The sequence below is a fragment of the Melanerpes formicivorus genome, unplaced genomic scaffold (assembly GCF_026170545.1).
Source record: "Melanerpes formicivorus ecotype bairdi unplaced genomic scaffold, bMelFor1.0.p_v2 SCAF_7, whole genome shotgun sequence".
NCBI lineage: Eukaryota > Metazoa > Chordata > Aves > Piciformes > Picidae > Melanerpes > Melanerpes formicivorus.
Window position 1 is genome coordinate 18384976 of NW_027142359.1, and position 18273 is coordinate 18403248.

Genomic DNA, 18273 nt, shown 5'->3' on the forward strand with positions numbered 1-18273 from the left:
TTCCTGTTTGTTCCAAACATTTCTCCCAACTTCTCCAAACAGTAAGATTGATTAACACAACAGTAGTAACTTTTAAAGAGACTTTTGCTTTCCAGTTCTGTTTTAGTCAATCTTGACCTCTGCTGTGGGAGTTCTGCATAACTGACCTCAATTTTCTAATATCTTCAAGATCTCCAGACTTCTTCAGAACCATCCTAGTAATGCCACTCCCTATTTCTGCCATATACAACAACTAAGACACCCTGTGTTGCTTCCTAAAAGATTGCCAACTCCGAGACAAAACACTAACACATCAGGTTTCCACATCTATCTTTAGCATTCGTCAACAATACACTATCAGATTGTAGATCGGCCATCTAAAGCCACAAGAGCTACTAATAACAAAGCATTCCAAAGTGGATTCTTGCTTTAAGTTACCAAGCATTTACTAGACAGAATAACAGTTCCTAAAGGAACAGCTGGGAAATGCACCTACTAAGAAGAACTAAAACAATGCTGTTCTACAGAGTATTACACATATTGGAAAGCAGGACTTCAGTTAACCTCCAGAATACCTCCATAAATAGAAAATTAGTTCTAATGTGTATCAAGAGACACAGGGATGGAGCACATCACCTATGCAGGAAGGTTTGTATATACACCTATGTCTAAAACTATAAAACAAAATAACAAAAAAAACCTGAAGCACAAACAAACACACCACCCCACCCTCCAAACTTACCAAATATCTAATAACTCAAGAGCAGCTTTTACAGCCAAGACAGTAAGATACCTGTGCTGCTAAAGTCACACCTACTGGCACACTCAGGAAATAGATATAGATGTTCTGGTATCCCATTGTAAATGCAGAATGACACAGTTCAGGCTGACTTTCCACAAACAAAACAAGAACCAACAAATACTGAGAATTACTTAACTGGCAAAGGAAACATCACTGGTAATATAATTATTTACTGAAAGTTCATCAAATACTCCTCATAATATACTTGGCCAGCTGTAAAAAACAAGTAATACTGGTGGCACTTTAAAATGTTCAAATGCAGGCAGTTCAGATTAACTCTATCCAACCAGATCTACTTATTACCATCTCACTTCTTTTTCTTGCCAGGTTCATGTGGCCTTCTTTTCATGGCCTTTTGGGAACACCTTTCCAGAAATTGCTTTCCCTATGCAAGCAGGAAGTCTTGAATTCATTTTCTTCCCTTGTTTTCTCTCAAGTCATGTTCTCTCTTCACAACTGCTTCACATAAAAGATACTTTACTTTAGCCCATTGTTCTGCCTTCCCACAAACTATTCATACACACACATTTCAAACCGCTCAAAAGACTTGAAAATTTGTATTCTGCACATAAAACTTCAGACTAGAGCCAATAAAATACCAAAGCAGAACAGACTTGCCTACAGACAAAAATTCCCACACTGCTCTACTTGTTGCCTCTGAAACACAGATATGTTTGAATGCCCCAGATGCTCGTTCTTTGAGTTCAGCGTAATCGAATTCCATTTCTGTACATGCCCACAACTCACCCAGGCTGGGCACACTACTCCAAAGTTGTCCAATCCATACTGGATTTTAAAACTATGTGCTCTTCTGCTTTGTGGGGTCAAAACACTTGGCATGCATAAAAAGGTGAACTCAGTGTCACACAGTGGAATTATCACCTCTTCTAGTAAGAATGCTTTAAAACAATAGCTGCTCAGTGGACAATAGTCATAGCATCCAGCTAGCAGATGCCTTTAAGTGGGTTTTCAGTAATTTCATTTTGGAAACAGAGGTAGACAAAGCTTTAGTATTCAAGACACAGTAAATGCATCCAGTTTCTGATAAGAAATGCTTTCTGGGAAAAAAACTGTTACCAAAGTCTGGTAATGTTTACATCGGAAGCTCTATGGCTTAGAAACAGAATGGATTCATCTGGAACTATATATTATACATTTATTTTTAAAAATAAGACCAACAAAAAGATAAAACTATCCTTTCAATCACATTACAAATATATTCCAAAAATTAGCATCCAACTACAACCTTAACTTGCTTTTCTTTCTTTTTCCGTACATCTTCCCATTCATTCACGATTCTCCCCCACAGGATCCATGAATCTTCTTCAAGATGACTGAGATTGCTAGAAGCTGATGAACTAGACACAAGAGAAGATCCGCTGTTTCTTCTTGACCCATTTACTGATCGCAAAGATTTGCTATCTGTTTCCAAGAGTCTGCAAAGAAAGCACACAAAACCCAAATTTAAGTTCCTCTATTCACAGGACTGAACTATTAGTCGTTTGCTTAGAAGTCAATTATTCCAACCTCTTTACAAAGAATGTATCTAAATGTTCAGTGGAACAGTTTTTCAACATCAATTTGTACTAGTTTTGAAAAGATGAACTGACCAATGTTACAGTTTCTTCTTGAGATCTCAAGTATTTCTGAAGCCAGAATAGCTCACGTTGCAACATTTGAGGAAATGGATAAAAATAATCACATCATACATCAACAACACTAAGAGAAGAGAGATTAATACAAGTGTTTTGTGGTTCCATGAACTGGATCCTAATTCATAAAGATATCAAATTAGAGAAAGAACAGAAACATTGCAAGCCAAATTCTCTTATGCATTCATCAACTTTGTATTAACAGCCCTAAAGGAAGATGTGCAAGTTTTGTTTTGAGGTATAAATACCAGTGAGTGCTCTGATTTTACTAGCAATAAAATACCCACAGCCACTGTGACAATGAGAACATAAGGAAGCTAAATATCCTCAATGATAGCATCAAATGTCAAAGCATGGCAAAACAGACAGTAATCCCAAAGAAAGACAAAAAAAATTGACCTCTGAGAAGTCCACATGACTATTCTTTTTTAATTGACAATGTAAATACAGGCAGAATAATTAAAAGCAGGAGCAATTTTAAAATACCTGATGTTTGCTCACAACTGTTCACAAAAATCAACACTGTTTCACAAACACAAGGGGGGGAAAAATCTCAGACCTAAAGAATGAGGACTAGGCAACAAAAGTGGTTAGGATAGCTAATGAATATGTAATTAAAGTATGGATTTCAGATGTGAGAACTCCTGGGGTTACCAGGCAGCAAGGTATACATAAAGATGTGTCAAGTGCTATACAAGTTGAAGAGACTTCCCTTCTAGCTGGGTGCTACAATCATCAGTTTTGCAAGGGTTGGGGGATACTGGGCAAAAAGGCCTGCTTTGTTTATCCACAACTCATATTCAGCCCCATAAGCAGGAAGAAGACTCTAAGACAGCTTTACCCAAGAGCAAGAGTTCAGATTAATTTGAGGAAGTGTTTTGCTGTATCACGAGTTTCATTTGCCCTTTAACTTCCACAACTTCCAACATGTGCAAACCAGTGATCTGGTTGAATAACTTCTCAATGCATCCTCACAAAAGCTAACCACTTCAGCATGTCAGCAATGTCAGGTTAGGGTTTAGATACTTAATAACCCGTGTTGTAATGTACCCAAGATTGTATACAAATCTGCAGTATTTGAGCTGCCTGTTACAGCAGAGATACATGTATACTAGTTTTTCCCATTGACGGTGCTTACCTACTGGTATTTAGGAAAGTTAAGGAGAAAAGTAATTTAATTCATGAAGACAACAAGTGCTCTCTCTGCAGTAGTATTTTGTTTAGAAGAAGTTAAACAGCAGTGTGTTTAGAAAAAAAAAAATAAATAAATAAAAATAACACTTTTTCAAGGCAAATTTTAATTTAGTCCATGTTAATGGAATGCAAAAAAATATTGTTTTGAGGAAAAATGTAATAACCAAAATAGTTTTCATGTTTAGAAATCTGGCCTACACTAATCCATAATGAAAATTCACAGTTCAGAACGCCTCTTCCAACCTGGCTTATTCTATTCTACTCCTCTCAATCTAAGATAGCACTACAGATCAAATTCGAAGTAATCGAAGGGGAAACATGCAGAGAATAAACATTATAATTAAAAAACCAAGGTTCTAACAAGTCACTTTCAGTTTTCACAGTTTTCTATAGAAGTTAGGCTAAGTTTCTGTAATAGGACCTTACCTGGACACACTCATTTTCCTTAGATTTGAAAATGGGAAGTTCTTTTTACAGTAAGTAACAAGTTCCGTGGCATTTAGTCACTGTTTTCTTTCACTGAAAACTTTATAAATGATTTACTAATGGCCAACAGCTCCACCAGGACTCTGGACTGTGCTGCAATATTATTCTGAGAGGCGTTTCAGCGTAATTGGACTACAGAATGTTACAAGACATAGCTTGATACAGAGTTCTTATTTCTAGGTATTTAACTAACTCATACTCTTCTTGACATAAAAGCCAACAATGAAATAGAAAACTTAAAATATACCCATCACCAGTAATTCTTCCAGCAAGCAGAAACAAGAATAGTTAGTGCCCTGTGTTCAGAGTACAATTCCTTCTCAACAAAGTGCCATTGTACAAAAAGGCAGATTTGAACTGTTCTGAAACTACAATGTACCCAGCACATGAGCATAAAGTGTCTGTATTAAAGAGTAGTATCTAATAAGAAAAAGTGGGATTGAACTAGAAAAAGTTAAATTAAAACAGACAGATTTGCCAGTTTATCTACTAAATTAATAAAGCTGAAAAAAAAAAAAAACTATCAAGCTCAAGCCCACATTCTGCTTTCAGTAAGTAACCCACTATAACTGCAGGGCTTAATGAGAGATGAGGGCTCTAGATGTAGACGTGATGCTCCAACACAGACAAGTACTCCAAAGAACAGGTGTTACTACTCTTCAAATAGAAATTAGTCACTAAGTCTACAACAAAGTGGAATGCCTCAGACTAAATCCAAATTATCTTTCTGAAAAGCAGCCTTCTGAAGAATTAGACAAACACAATAAATTTCCTGAAGTTCTGTAGCTATTAGGCTGCAGTGTATAAACATGAGAGGGGAAAAGAAGAAAACAAACAAGGAGTGAGTACCTTAACTCCCTCAGTGCAAAGTCCAGCACACCAGCAGAAGCTGGAACAGAAGCTAGTTGGAGCTAAACTATCAAACTCTGCATTTCACTACAGCACAGGGGACAGCAATCTTCAGCAGGTATCAAAGCCCTGCAGCTATCTGCTAAATCTAAAACCTGCTCTCCTTGCCTCCTAGCCCATCACAAAACTAGTCAACATACAGTCAGCCTTTCACACTTGCCAGATATAACTAAATTTTGTAAAAGGCCAGCTGACTTAAAAGTCCTGCCTCAGAAGTGCAAATAATTATGGGTTCTGCAAATTGAGAATTAAGAAATCACATGATCCAGCTTTATTTCTTAGCCTGTCAATGTGTAATCACTGTGCATGTCAATAGCAATTGATCCAAGTGAAAGTTGCATCTTGAACTGTAGATGGTGCAGATAAACACATACAGAAAGGCTGCCAAGAACATTGTTGCTTACTATAGAAAAGAAAAATGCAAAAATTAATAGAAAGGACTTATCAGGAATTTACTTTTCATGAAATTAAGACATTATGCATCTGCCACAGTTAGTGTAGCAGCTAAAAGATGGGTGAACGCTGTTCTGTCTCTAAAACAGTGTGCTATATAGTGGAAAGCAGGACCTGGGTAAAAGGGAAAAAATAAAGCAAATGGAATTCAGAAATCTTAAGATTTCAAAAAGGTAACAAATTACAGGTTTGGTAAAAGATGGTGAGGAGGTCATACGAAAGTCTCACCCCTGAGATACTCTATTTTAAACTGCACACTGAAAATCACATAGCTCCAGTGCAATTTCTTAGGATTAAATGCAGCTATAAACACTCTTGTAAAACCAGGAAAGAAAAAACACCTTTTGGAGTTCACACAAAAACACAGCACAAGCACAGGAGTTCTTAAGCCATGTGGCTTTGAAACTGAAAGGTAGCATAAAGTTTTACCTCAACCCTCCATTAACAGCCTCTGTGCTGAAATTGCAATAAAAACAATTTCAGTCTCATTACAATACTTTAAAGAACAAAAGGTTTTCCATTCACCTGTTCTGTTCCTCAAGTTTAGCAAGTAATTCTAAGTCATCTGGACTCAGCTGTGTTGGTGAGGATGGTGATAATGCCGGTGTAGAGAGAGTGGTAGAAGAAGATGTAGTGTGTAACGAGGCGGATGGACTTGCCACCTGACTGGCCATTTGACTGACGGTGTGCGATACAGTGTTCTTCACCCATGAGAGAGTAGAGCTCAGCTTCCCTGCAACCTTGTCTGTCGCCACCTGTGATGACAAAAAGAAAAGGATGCAACAGTTGTCTTCTTCCAATACCTTTCTTCAGTAGGCCTGCTGTACTGAACACTGAGATTATCTACTTCTCCAGAACACTCAAGGCTTTCAGAAGCAACACAAGCATCAACAGCAACACATATAAAAGTAGTAACATGCAAGTATGATGCTAATCTACAAAGATATTCGGAAGAATTCCTGATGCATACTCACAGAGCTCATTTCTGCAGTACAGAAATACCACAGGATCCAGGAACGGCTCAGACTTCCCATTACAAAAACAAACAGAAATAAAAGCTTATTTTAAAACATCTTAATAAACTAATAATGGCACAGAAACTGTAGAAAAATACAGCAACAGTCAACTACTTTTACTGATGGAACTCAGAGTGGTACATCAGTGTAAACACTCGAGACCACTCACTGCTCACATTCACTAATCCCTATAGTGGCAGGACAGAGGAGCAGGGTCATCACATTTTGAATCTACACCAAAGCAAGAGATCCTGCAGTCAGAGTGCAGAGAAAAGGTCAGAAAGAATTTACAACAGCTCATAAATGTCTTCCATTAAAGTCTCATGCTGTCAGCTGTTCTTCTTCCCTACTTCCTCTTCAGATCACCCTTATGCCAAGTGTCCCTGGTGTAGGACCCCTGATCACACTACAAACCCAGACAAACGTGGGGTTTGAGAGGAGCTCTGGAGGAAAAGCAAGAGGTGCTAACAGAGTAGAAGACAGTTCTGCAAAAACAGTTGGGGAAACTGCAGATCCAGGAATGAGGAGGTTGTCTGGGACTGATCATGATCTTCTCCATCAGTGTTATGGGGTAATGCAGCTTAAGAGATTCACAGGTCACAGACAAAAAGAAATACAGCTCCTGGAAGTATTTGCTAACAAAACCCTCACTAGAGCTTCCTTCAGCAACTTAAAGTGTAAGAGGCTTTGACCTACAGTGATGCACAACACAGTTCAGTTCTTCCCTGGCCCAACTTAGGAAAAAATCTAGATGGATCTGAAAGGACAAGCTAGCTTCCTAGCAACAGGTTAAAAATTGCCAAAACCAAGGTTGAAGAGGAACTTCCTTTGAAGTGCTGTTCCTGCCAACTATTTATTTTGAGCCTTGCTGACTTTCTCAAGATTCTTGATTGCTCAATCATTGTCACAATTATGCAGCAGAATCTATCTAATGAAGAATTTAAGCTGTGAAAAGTAACTCCATCTCAGCACAGTATGCATTTATCTAAAGCACAGCATATAGTCTGAGCAACGGATTGCTACAGTAGAAGCCTTTATTTACATACAATGCTACAATGAACTTCCCTCCCCCCCGCAAATCAAGTCCACCAGAATGTTATTTTCACATGCTATTGAAAGGAAGACACACGTCTTCAGAAAACAAGAGGAACACTGCAGGTCAGGGCCGAACAGTGGTACTTCCTCTCCACCAGCAACTTAACGCTTGAGAGCTCTACTGCAGGACTGAAAAAGAGTCTCCATATGTTTACCATTTGTTCTGGAAAGAGTAACAGAGTTTGCTAGAAATCTTCCGATACAGGGACACAACCCAGAGCTCAGAAGAGTACAGCCCTAGCACAGGCATCAGAAAGGGAGCAAAGGGTTAAGTGACTGCTGGACAGGAAAGCTCAGGCACATCAGTACAGCATTTTAACCAAAACCAAACAAAAACAGAGTAGGGGAGGAGGAGTGAATACCACCAAACAAACCAAAACCAAAAAGCAAAACATCACCTTTTGAAGTTAGTAATTTAGTAACTTCCAATGCTAGCATTTAACACCATCTTTTATAAAAGAAAGAAGTAAAACTTGTTTTCAAAATCTCAAGTTGAATACATGAATTAATACTTCACTCAGTATTCCTTTATTCTATATTGCTATGAAATAAAACATTGCAGCTCTACTTTGAGGAAAACATCATTATGATAAAGGTAACTCATGCATCTCACAACGGACTATTTTCTCAAAGGTTTTAGGCTGCTTCAAATATGACAAGTAATGCAACTTTTCCAAATATAAATGCCAGAAGAAACAGTCAGTGCTAATGCAGCAAATATGGGTGCCATACACAGCAGGTGTTAGAAGTTGCCCATTCTAGGGCTCTTACACATGAGTATTAGAAAAGCAGTGATTTGGAGCAATACCCTATGCAATACAACCAGGAAGAGAAATTATACCGTCAACTTTTATCTCTTTAGAAAGTAAAAGAACCAGGAAGACATATGGCAAAAAGCTGAGCATGGCTTAGACCTTATGAGGGCCATATTCCACATTGACAGCTGAAGCAAGGAGCAAAGTGGGGGATGGAAGTCAAGAATCTTACTAACATTCATTCACCAACACATCACTACACATGAAAAAATAGTGTAAAGTTTGTAGAAACCAATCATGTGAAGAAGAGCAAGAAAAAGCAAGGTCAAGAAAACCAAGCAAGACAGCAGATAAATCAGATGTTCCCTCAGAATGTATTCAGAGAATTAGTACCCAAAAAAATATTCCTAGTCAACTACTTGAAATCATGAACACAGAGCAGCAACGTACAGCTGCAAAAAGCAAACGTTTGAAGATAAAAAGGCTCACAGTGAAGTTTGCATTGAAAACACATGAAGAATTCATCTGGGGAAAAACAGCCACTGCAGTCACCCAGAGCCAAGCTACAAGACAGGGGGGTGGGAAGAAAATACTTCTCATCTAATGACTAACTATTCAAGCTTTTATCTATTTCACCAGGCTTTTACAGGGTTTTCTGAAAATCCAAAGCTAGCTCTCTTTTACTGTCAGCATCAGTGAAGACTCCTGGACTTAAGACATTAAGGCATTTAGCTATCAGTTCATTAATCATTTCCATGAAAAGGGCAAAGTAACAGAATTTACATACTTCAACATTTCACCGATGTTATTTTCACAATTGACATTCAGTGCCAGATTTCAGAGTTCTTCTTTTCAGGCCCATTAGGTCACTTGTCAAAGAAAACCTTTCTAGCAGCAACACGCTGGTATTCCTATCAACACACGCACAGGTTTCACTCCAACCTCTTCAGAGAAACTGAGGCTCAGAGCTATGAAGTTGTACAAAGTGAGAATAAATTCAGTATGAATGAAAGCATGTACTTTCACTGGGTATCACCAACACCTGGAAACACAGGAAAATCTGTGAGACCATCTGATTTAACAACTCCCTGCTTTACAAATTCTGGCCTGTATTAGGAATAGTGTGGCCAGCAGGAGCAGGGAGCTCATTGTGCCCCTGTACTCTGCATTGGTTAGGCCGCACCTTGAGTACTGGGTCCAGTTCTGGGCCCCTCAGTTTAGGAAGGACATTGAGACACTTGAACGTGTCCAGAGAAGGACAACGAGGCTGGTGAGAGGCCTTGAACACAAGCCCTATGAGGAGAGGCTGAGAGAGCTGGGATTGTTTAGCCTGGAGAAGAGGAGGCTCAGGGGTGACCTCATTGCCCTCTACAACTACCTGAAAGGTGGTTGTAGCCAGGAAGGGGTTGGTCTCTTCTCCCAGGCAACCAGCACCAGAACAAGAGGACACAGTCTCAAGCTGTGCCAGGGGAGGTTTAGGCTTGAGGTGAGGAGAAAGTTCTTTACCGAGCGAGTCCTTTGTTAATGGAATGGGCTGCCAAGGGAGGTGGTGGAGTCACCATCCCTCGAGGTGTTCAAGAGGAGATTGGACATGACACTTGGTGCCATGGTCTAGTCATGGGTCTGCGGTGACAGGTTGGACTCCATGATCCTCGAGGTCTCTTCCAGCCTTGGCAATACTGTGATACTGTGACTTTGCTTAACACAGCCTTCTGGAAAGTTTCAAGAAAACCACCACAAAACTTTTAATCTCTTCTTCATACTTTTGAACAGTCTCCTCAAGCCTTTCCTAAACTAATGTTTCTTTCAAATACTGGTCATTATTTAACAGGCAATATGTGCGCCAGCCTGTAGCAGTGCCTCACCTTTGGCTAGAACAACAATGCTTTGCACTTCAGTTACGAAGGGTCTTCCCCCATTTGCTACTCTTCATTATTTTGGAAAACGATCAGAGTCACGTGCTCAGCTGCTTGTAGCAGTAACAAGGACAGTCAGATAACCACAGTGCCCATCCCAAAAAAATCTTAGTTTACAGCGCTGAATAAAACTACACAAGACGGGACTTTAGCCACTGTCCTCTCACTACGCATATACACTTCCACTCTGTTCAGCCTTATCGCTGAAGCTCTCACACTTGTGAAGCTGTACCTGGAGCCCTCCTCTGCTGCACTATCACTGGCAGCAGCTATGCAGACAGATCAAGCTTATGGCTCTGCTCCTAGTATATATCAGACCTGGGAGCAGGCTCTCCATCCCTTCAGCTATCCAGCCCAGGCTGGAAGCCCTCAGTTGACAGTATTCTTTGCTAAGCTGACCTCACACAGTTTTTTCAAGTATGCCAAGATGATTGGTTTCCCTTTTATTTCCAGCATTCTGAGTTATATTTGAGTATGAAGCATAACCTACATTGCCTGGGAAGCATGCCAAATAATCAAGAGCACCATCAAAACGATCAAGTCATTATTAATTTTTATTAATGTGTGATCAAAACCAGCGTAAACCCATTTTAAAAAATGTGCTTTTTTTCCTCAGAAGGAACTCACTCAAGAACCTGTCAATTAATCAGACTTTGAACAGAAATGCTGCTCCTGGCCTACTCCTAGGGGCACCAACACTTTGCACTGAAGATGGCCCGGCCTGGAGACAAGCAAGCAGATGTAGGCTCTTTTAAACCTTTGCAAGAGGACACTGGAAACTGAGCAGACATTGACCAGCTCTAAACCAGGTACATTCAATTCAGGCTCCAGGCCATATTAACAGCTATAATGGTTCTGGCTTGCCAACAGACCAAGAGCACAGGAAGAGTTCATTTACCTCTGCCCGCCTCAGACCACATAGATACCTTCTAAGAAAGTGCGAGGGGGACAAGTCTTTACTACTGAAGACTCTCTTCTCTGATGCAGTTTCCAATGAGCACAACTCAACTACCAGCAATTCTCATCCATCTGAGCAATCATCAGGCAAGGCACAGACCTATCTACTAAGTACTTTAAGCTACTGCAAAGATATGTTTATATATATCATTGGCTTATATGTGCCAAAACACATAAAATTCAGTATCTCAACTTTATGTTTAGCATCTTTAAATAGCTGCCAATCACAGCATTTTATTACCAAGAAGAGCCTCTAGATTTTTGAGTTACTCCAAGTAATAGTGAGGTGGAGGAGCATATGAAATGAAGGCACACTGCAGTATCCTGCATTATTTACAATCATATAAATCCCTTTCCCTGAAAATTCCAAGGTATTGTGCAGCATCTAAGTGTTACCACCACATATTTGTTTTTCTAAGAAAGACTATTCAGATCTCTTTTAAAAAGGTATTTTGCTGCACACACTGAATTAGATTAATACCTATATTCATTTCCCTGAGAAAAAAGTTACAAGTATCCTTATTACCCAGAATACTACCTCAATTCTTGTTATCACGTGACAAAGTGAAAATAACTGCAAGTCTTACACAAACACTACTTTATGTATGTTCTCCACTCTTTCTTCTCTTCCTGAAAAGAAAGAAGCAGGAACTTTCAGGATACAGGAAGTAATCCTTACACTATTCTACATACTAAAAACGTCTCAGATAATTGGGGCTGTGTATGTGGTTTCCAAGCCTGTCATACAGCATTTCACGGACCCAGTCTCCTGTGTGCTTCAAGAAAAGTTAATAGCATTCTAATGTATGAAAAAAAAATAAACTGACTCAATCAGCAACCCATGCAGGAGAGGCAGCAGGTCAATCAACCTGTTAAGATTCCTGACAAGATAAAAATCCTGCTTTAGGGCTCAGGCATACTTTTCCTATAAGCTTCATCTCCATATTTTACTTTATGAATTCATGTCATTGATTTCTGCTGAAGTCTGAGGAAAAAGTCCCTAGTTACACATATTCCTGTTTTTTTCTTGTAATATCTCCTTACAATAGCCAAGAATATCATGACTAGCTTTCGTCAGCTTCCATTTAATTTCATACTCACTAGCTGTTAAAGGTTAATTCAAAGGTTGAAATGGTCTTAATATTTTATATTGTGTATATCTTAAGCTATCAGAAAGTTTCCTGTAGTATCTTTTAATAAATACACTTTTTTTAAAAGTCATCTCCACACTCTTAAAATGCTAGCTGGAGTGTTGATGGCTTCAAAACACCTGAAAGCAGAAACCTGAAGCAGAAAGTTCATATATGTAACAATCTAATATAAAAGATGGTTTAGGGAGGTACTTGATTAGAATTGCTGTAGTGATCCACTAAGTGTTGAAATCATTGCTTAAAGTCATAAATAACATTTTAAAATCACTGACCAAATTCAACTGGATTCTGCTAATTTCCAAGGACAATTCCAGGTTTTTAATTACCTTTGAAGTCCACTGTGGTTTACCATCTGCCAAGCATTGTTCCAGTGTGCTAGCTAAGGAGATAAATTACAGTGCTTTTGCAGACACTATCTCCTGTCTGCCTAAAGATTGTCCCTTATCAAACAAGTTCATATCTGACAGCAATTTAACAACCTTCAGAAAACCAGAGATGTCCTTTCATAGGGAAAAGAACCAGGTAGAATGCTTTTGCACAAAAGACTGAGAGCTGCAATGACTGAAGGACTTCAGTAAAAAACTTTCAAAGGGCACTTCCTGTTTCTTTGTTCTTTTAGACCTCTGCATGGAAAACTTCTTTGTATCTGAGGAACAGCATGCCAAGTTATGCACACATGTACTTGAAGGTCCATCCCTTTGGCTAACAAAAGAGGAAAGAATGGAATCAATTGGCTAAAATAAAGAACAACTCCTGCAAAGTCAGTTTAGGCACTAGATTTTTTTATTATAATTTCATTTTTTAATAAAACATACCTCAGTCATTTCACTACAGTTCAAGTATCACCAGACATTTGTAAAAAACCAAGAAGGACTGAAGGCCATATATGTTTTATGAGCAAAGCTCTTTTGTATAAGTTTTACTTTCCTACTCATTCCTTGAAGCCTAGCTTCCTTAACATTGTTTTTAGCCAACTTCCTCCTGGAAAGAAGCCAGGACTAGCATCTAAGATACATTAGGGTAAAAAAAATAGAAGTTAAATACAGCTACATTTACTAAAAGCCTTTGGTTCCTATTTTGAAAGTGAAAAACAACTAAGCAACTTTTCAGTGTTCACTGAGTCTCCATTAAAACCAATTGTTTTAAACAATTCTTCAATTAAAAAGTATACAAAATCTGCAAGGAGTTAAACTTGTAAGTTTAAAGGGATGTATGGAGCAAGACTTGATGGAAAACCCAATGAACATAAGCATGGCCTTATGGAACACAGCAACAATGGAAGCTTTTACTTACAATTCTGGTAAATAATTACTAATGAGACCCTACCTTCAAGACTATTGCTCTTCTTTCCTCTAAATAAGCAGCTAAAAGGCCAGCTTTCTATCTCACATTCAAAAAACATCATAAACCAGTTTCTAAGTGACTGACTAGTAACCATGATTACTTGTGAGCTACAAATTCATTGCAACCTGCAGCTGCTGACAGAGAACAAGAAATACAAAGTAGAAGTTTTAGACACGAGAAGTGTAACCTGTTTAGTAATTTCCCCATATGAAAACTGTCAAAGCTCTTCAGTAAGCAGCAAATTTGAATACAGGTGGATACATCAAGAGTCAATTCTTTTAACACAAACCATGCCAACATCATTGCCTGAATCCTACTGCAACTTCAACACTTCCTAGGCCCTCCTAAAAATACTACTCCCACAATTCTATACATTACCCAGAGTTGACAAGAAGTCAGAGAATATTAAGAGTAATTAAGGAAAAGCTATGATTCACTAGATCACTTCTGCTGCTACTTTGTAAGAGAATATAGTCCCTCTATACACAAATACAAATCACCACCACAATGGTGCATAAAATAGGCAAAGCAAAAGAACAGTCCCTGCACTAGTACAAACCAACTACATATTTATTCCAACCACTACCACTTGTTGGAGAAAGAAAGAACTACAGCCACTTCAGCAAACAAGACTACACTGAAGGCAAGACAATATGCACCATCTTTGAAGGGCTCAAACACTTAACCAATAGATGACATTGATTGTTATAAATATGGAAGACAAGGCTTTAATCATGCTATTTACAAACTTTAGTGACATACATTCAAGAGCTCTAGAGAATGTATCTAAACTTGAAATTACATATTCCTCTAACACTTACTATTTGCCTTGTTAAAACTCATAAAACCAAACCCCAAAACCAAAAACACAACAACAAACAGCAAATTAAGACTATGCCATCAAGGCAAGTACAAGTTGCTTCAGAAAACAGCATTGATAAAGTCAGAATTTGTTTTCTTTATTGTTGTTCTGCTCAGATTGCCAGAAAAAAAATAATCTATTTTAAACTACATATTTGACATTTGAAATATACCTAATGTATTAAATTCTACTTACTCTCTTCCTTAGAAGTGAGAAAAAAGTGGGGGGGTTTTCCACACAAGAAAACAAGCCAGGAAGAATAATAGTGTACGTAGACCAACACAGCTGTTCTCCCCCTTCTAAATAATATTAAAACCTTGAATAAGCAGAGTATTCAATTTTTGCTCTCCCAAATTCACTTGCAGAGGACTTGTACTCAAATTTTTATTACTTCTCAATTTATCAATCCTACCCAAAGAATAAGCCACCAGTAACTGTTTAGGAATGCCACTTCCCCCCCACACCTTCTCTTGTTAAGTTTGAAAGGCTGCTCTCACATCTGTTGCTATCTGCGAACCCCATTTCAGCCATTGTTTTCCAACCACCTCCTGCTTACTTGTTCAAAAGCAATCAAACAGCTGCACAGGAGACAAACGTGAAGAGCAATGAAAAATTTAGAGGGGAAAAAAAAACAAAACCACAACCCACACAACATCAACACCTACAGAAATCCAAACCACCAAGCTGTAGCTCACTAAGTCCCTAAGCCTCAGCCTGCGGGAGGCCAGGAAGAGACAGTGGGAAGAAGTAGGGCTGTTCTGTTGAAGCTTTCGTCTTCAAACATCTGTTCCTCTTCGAGGTACTGTTGGGCTCGGGGGATATTTGGTGACAATAACTACAGCTATTCTCACCCCAGATTATCAAATTCAGGCAACGCTGATTCATAATACTGAGTGCTTTCCTCTGGATGACATCCCTCTTTTTCACTGGCTATCTCAATTTCCTCTCCTAATCCTTGTCTACAAAAGAATTCATAGCTATGTGTTTCAAAATAAGCCTTAAATCTTTATAAATGTAAATACAGAACTGCATAATTACAATCAAAGCAGAAACTACACAATGAAAGAAGGTAAGAGAAATAAACAGACACGTTTATATAAGCACTTTTTAATACCAGAAAAACAAACAAGATCCAGTTACCATTAAAAAAAAAAAGTCTGTATTTTTTGACAAATGCTTCTGGAGATAAGTAAAACATATTGAATGTTGTCAGATCCCCTTGTATGAATCTGCCTCCTTTCTATGTCCTTCATTTATGATCTTTGGGAAAAAAATAAAATTGTCCCCAAATGACATGAAAGACTATGTACTGCTACAGTCAGTGCAAACCCTAGCTCCTGATGAAAATTCAAAATGGTATGCTAGCTCCGCGTTTGCAAAAGAACTGCACCGGTTATAAAGGCTGAAAATCAGCAGGAATTACATGGGACTACAGAAAAATTACACTAGAAGTTAAGGCTGCAATACATAACAAGTAGCCAGAACATTAGCATCGACTTTCTACCCGTATTATATAATCGCGTTCATGCAGATGCGGCAGGAGGTGATAGAAAACGAGATCTCCGAAGCAGCATTTGAACACTATCTCTCTCAAGAACGACAGGCCCGTAGGTTCCTGGTCTAACGCTGCATCCATCAAACCAAGGACGAAATCGCCCTCTGCAGACGGACCCGCTGAAGTCTTCCCCGGGCCGAGTGCGAGAGCCCCTCCCCGCGACCATCCACGGCGGGGGCCACAGGCCCTTTCCATCACGGAGCTGCCAACTGCCCGCTTGCGTTCCCGCGGCAGCTGAGCCGCCGCCACAGCCTAAGGCACGGAGGGATTGAGGCATGCCGGCCCCACAGCCCCCGGGCCGGCGCCAGGGCCGCGCACCGCGGCCTCATGTCAGCCCCATCCCGGGTCGCCGGAGGGGAGGGAGCTTTCCCTTGCCTAACTGCAGCACGACGACGCCCGCTCCACCGCCCACCGGCAGCAAGAGGGCTCCGGGACCTGGGGCCGGGTGTGGGCGACTAGCGGTGCCCGCGGAGCGGCGACGCCCCACCACTGCCCGGCACGGCCCACAGCCCGACGGGAGGTGGACGGGGCGGCACGGCTAGGGTCGCTGCGCCCCACCTAGGCCCTGCCGCGCACCACAGCCAGTCCCTCAGCAAGCAGGAGCGCGGGCGCGGCCGCGCCTCACCTTGGAAGCGTTGCCCGCGGCAGGGAGGTGCGAGCATCGGCGTCCCCGCGCTGGCCCGCCACCGTCCTCCGCAGAGCCGCCCCCCGTCCCCGGTGGCTCCCCGCGCTCCGCCGGCCCCGGCAGCCGGGCCACGTCCCTGGCCGTGCCGCGCGCACGCGCACTCGGCGCGCAGACGCCGCCGCAAGGGGCAGCCCCGCGCTTCGCCGTTCGGAGACCCGCCAGCCTGGGAAGGGCGCCGCGGCAGGGGCGGGGGCGTCCCAGGCAGCCAGGGACAAGGTCTGCCGTGAAGAAAGCGCGAGTGCTACACTGGGGTGCTTGCCAAGGGTCTCCCGGCCCACGATGGGTTCCGGGGTTGGTTCTGATAAACGGCCCTTAAAACCGCGCAGGCGGCTTTACGTGCTCCCGGCCTGCAGGTCCTCCCGTTACGTTATCACTAACGGCAAAAAAGCTACAGCCGTAATTCAAGTCCCCAGTGCACCTTGAGCTGCAGCGTCTCTGCGAACCCTACGTGCCTTCCCGACACTCCCGCTGTTGCCCTTGCGCTTCACAGCAATGGCAGAGCAAAGAAGCTGCCGCATCGCCTCGACACAAGCAAGGGTGTGCAACATCCGCCCCATCAAGAGCTGGCTTTTTGGGTTAGACAGGGTGTCTGCCTAGGGATTTCCATCACGTTGGAAATCGTTCTCTCGGAGCACTAAACAGCCTCAGGCTAGACGGGCCGGCCCTTCCTTACAAGCGTCTGTTAGAGACTTTGCGGCCAGAGGCCGATAGGCTGACACCAAGCGTTCAGAGACTCTGCTCGGAGCAGCTCCCCGTCAAATAATGAGCCCATTTGCCATTGTCCACAATACAATGAATAACAGACTCCTAGACAAAATCATACTGACGTTTTTGTTTGTAAGGATTCTAATAAAAGCTTAAAAAAAAAACAAACCACAACACTAACGGACTACATACAATAATCCACACACTATCCTATACCAAAGTATGTGAAGAATGCACTCTTAAAAAAAACAAGTGAGCAGCTATAGATTATTGATCTCCATCATTACTTTATTTGCTACTGTAGTAAACGTTAGTAGAAAAAATGCAAATGCTGATAGTGACCACATAGGTCGGTGCAGCCACAGACAACAGCCTTATTGCCTTGGGTCATCTGCAGGCAGACAGCAAGGGTCTCTACTCCCAGCAAATGCTGCCAAGCTACTGGTTTCATCGGCCCAAGAGACTTTTTCCAACTTCAAGACACTGCTCTCCAGAATACACCTACATAAAAACACTACACACAATATACCGTAAACCAGAAAATAGCATCAGAGCAGAAATCACAAATACAGTTTTTTTCTCTATCAATAAGTGGAAAGTACTTTATTCAAACTTTGAAAATACTAGCTTTTGCCTCAGTAAGTTCAGAACCTCTATGAATAGCAGTCACCCTTTCTACAAGCTGAAAATTAAAGCAGAAATTTGCCTTGAATTTTGAAGTGATTCAGGGGTGGGGCTAATAACTTCAGCTGGAGCC

General features: G+C 40.9%; 1 protein-coding gene across 5 annotated transcripts in view; it reads right to left on the minus strand.

The window, feature by feature from the left end:
* EVI5 (ecotropic viral integration site 5) overlaps positions 1-16875 on the minus strand; it is a 74063-nt gene extending 57188 nt beyond the window's left edge. The window contains exons 1-4 of one of the 5 annotated variants that reach the window (XM_068141259.1): positions 16752-16773; positions 6450-6501; positions 6001-6230; positions 2028-2217 (exon numbers count right to left, since the gene is read on the minus strand). In XM_068141259.1, coding sequence (XP_067997360.1) covers positions 2028-2217; positions 6001-6230; positions 6450-6458 — 429 coding nt within the window. In that variant the 5' untranslated portion in view covers positions 6459-6501; positions 16752-16773. Of the gene's footprint in view, positions 1-2027; positions 2218-4053; positions 4109-6000; positions 6231-6449; positions 6502-16751 lie in introns of those variants that run through there. The other 4 variants (XM_068141258.1, XM_068141260.1, XM_068141262.1 and 1 more) reach the window with 4 other exon arrangements.
* Between the last annotated feature and the right edge of the window lie 1398 nt (positions 16876-18273).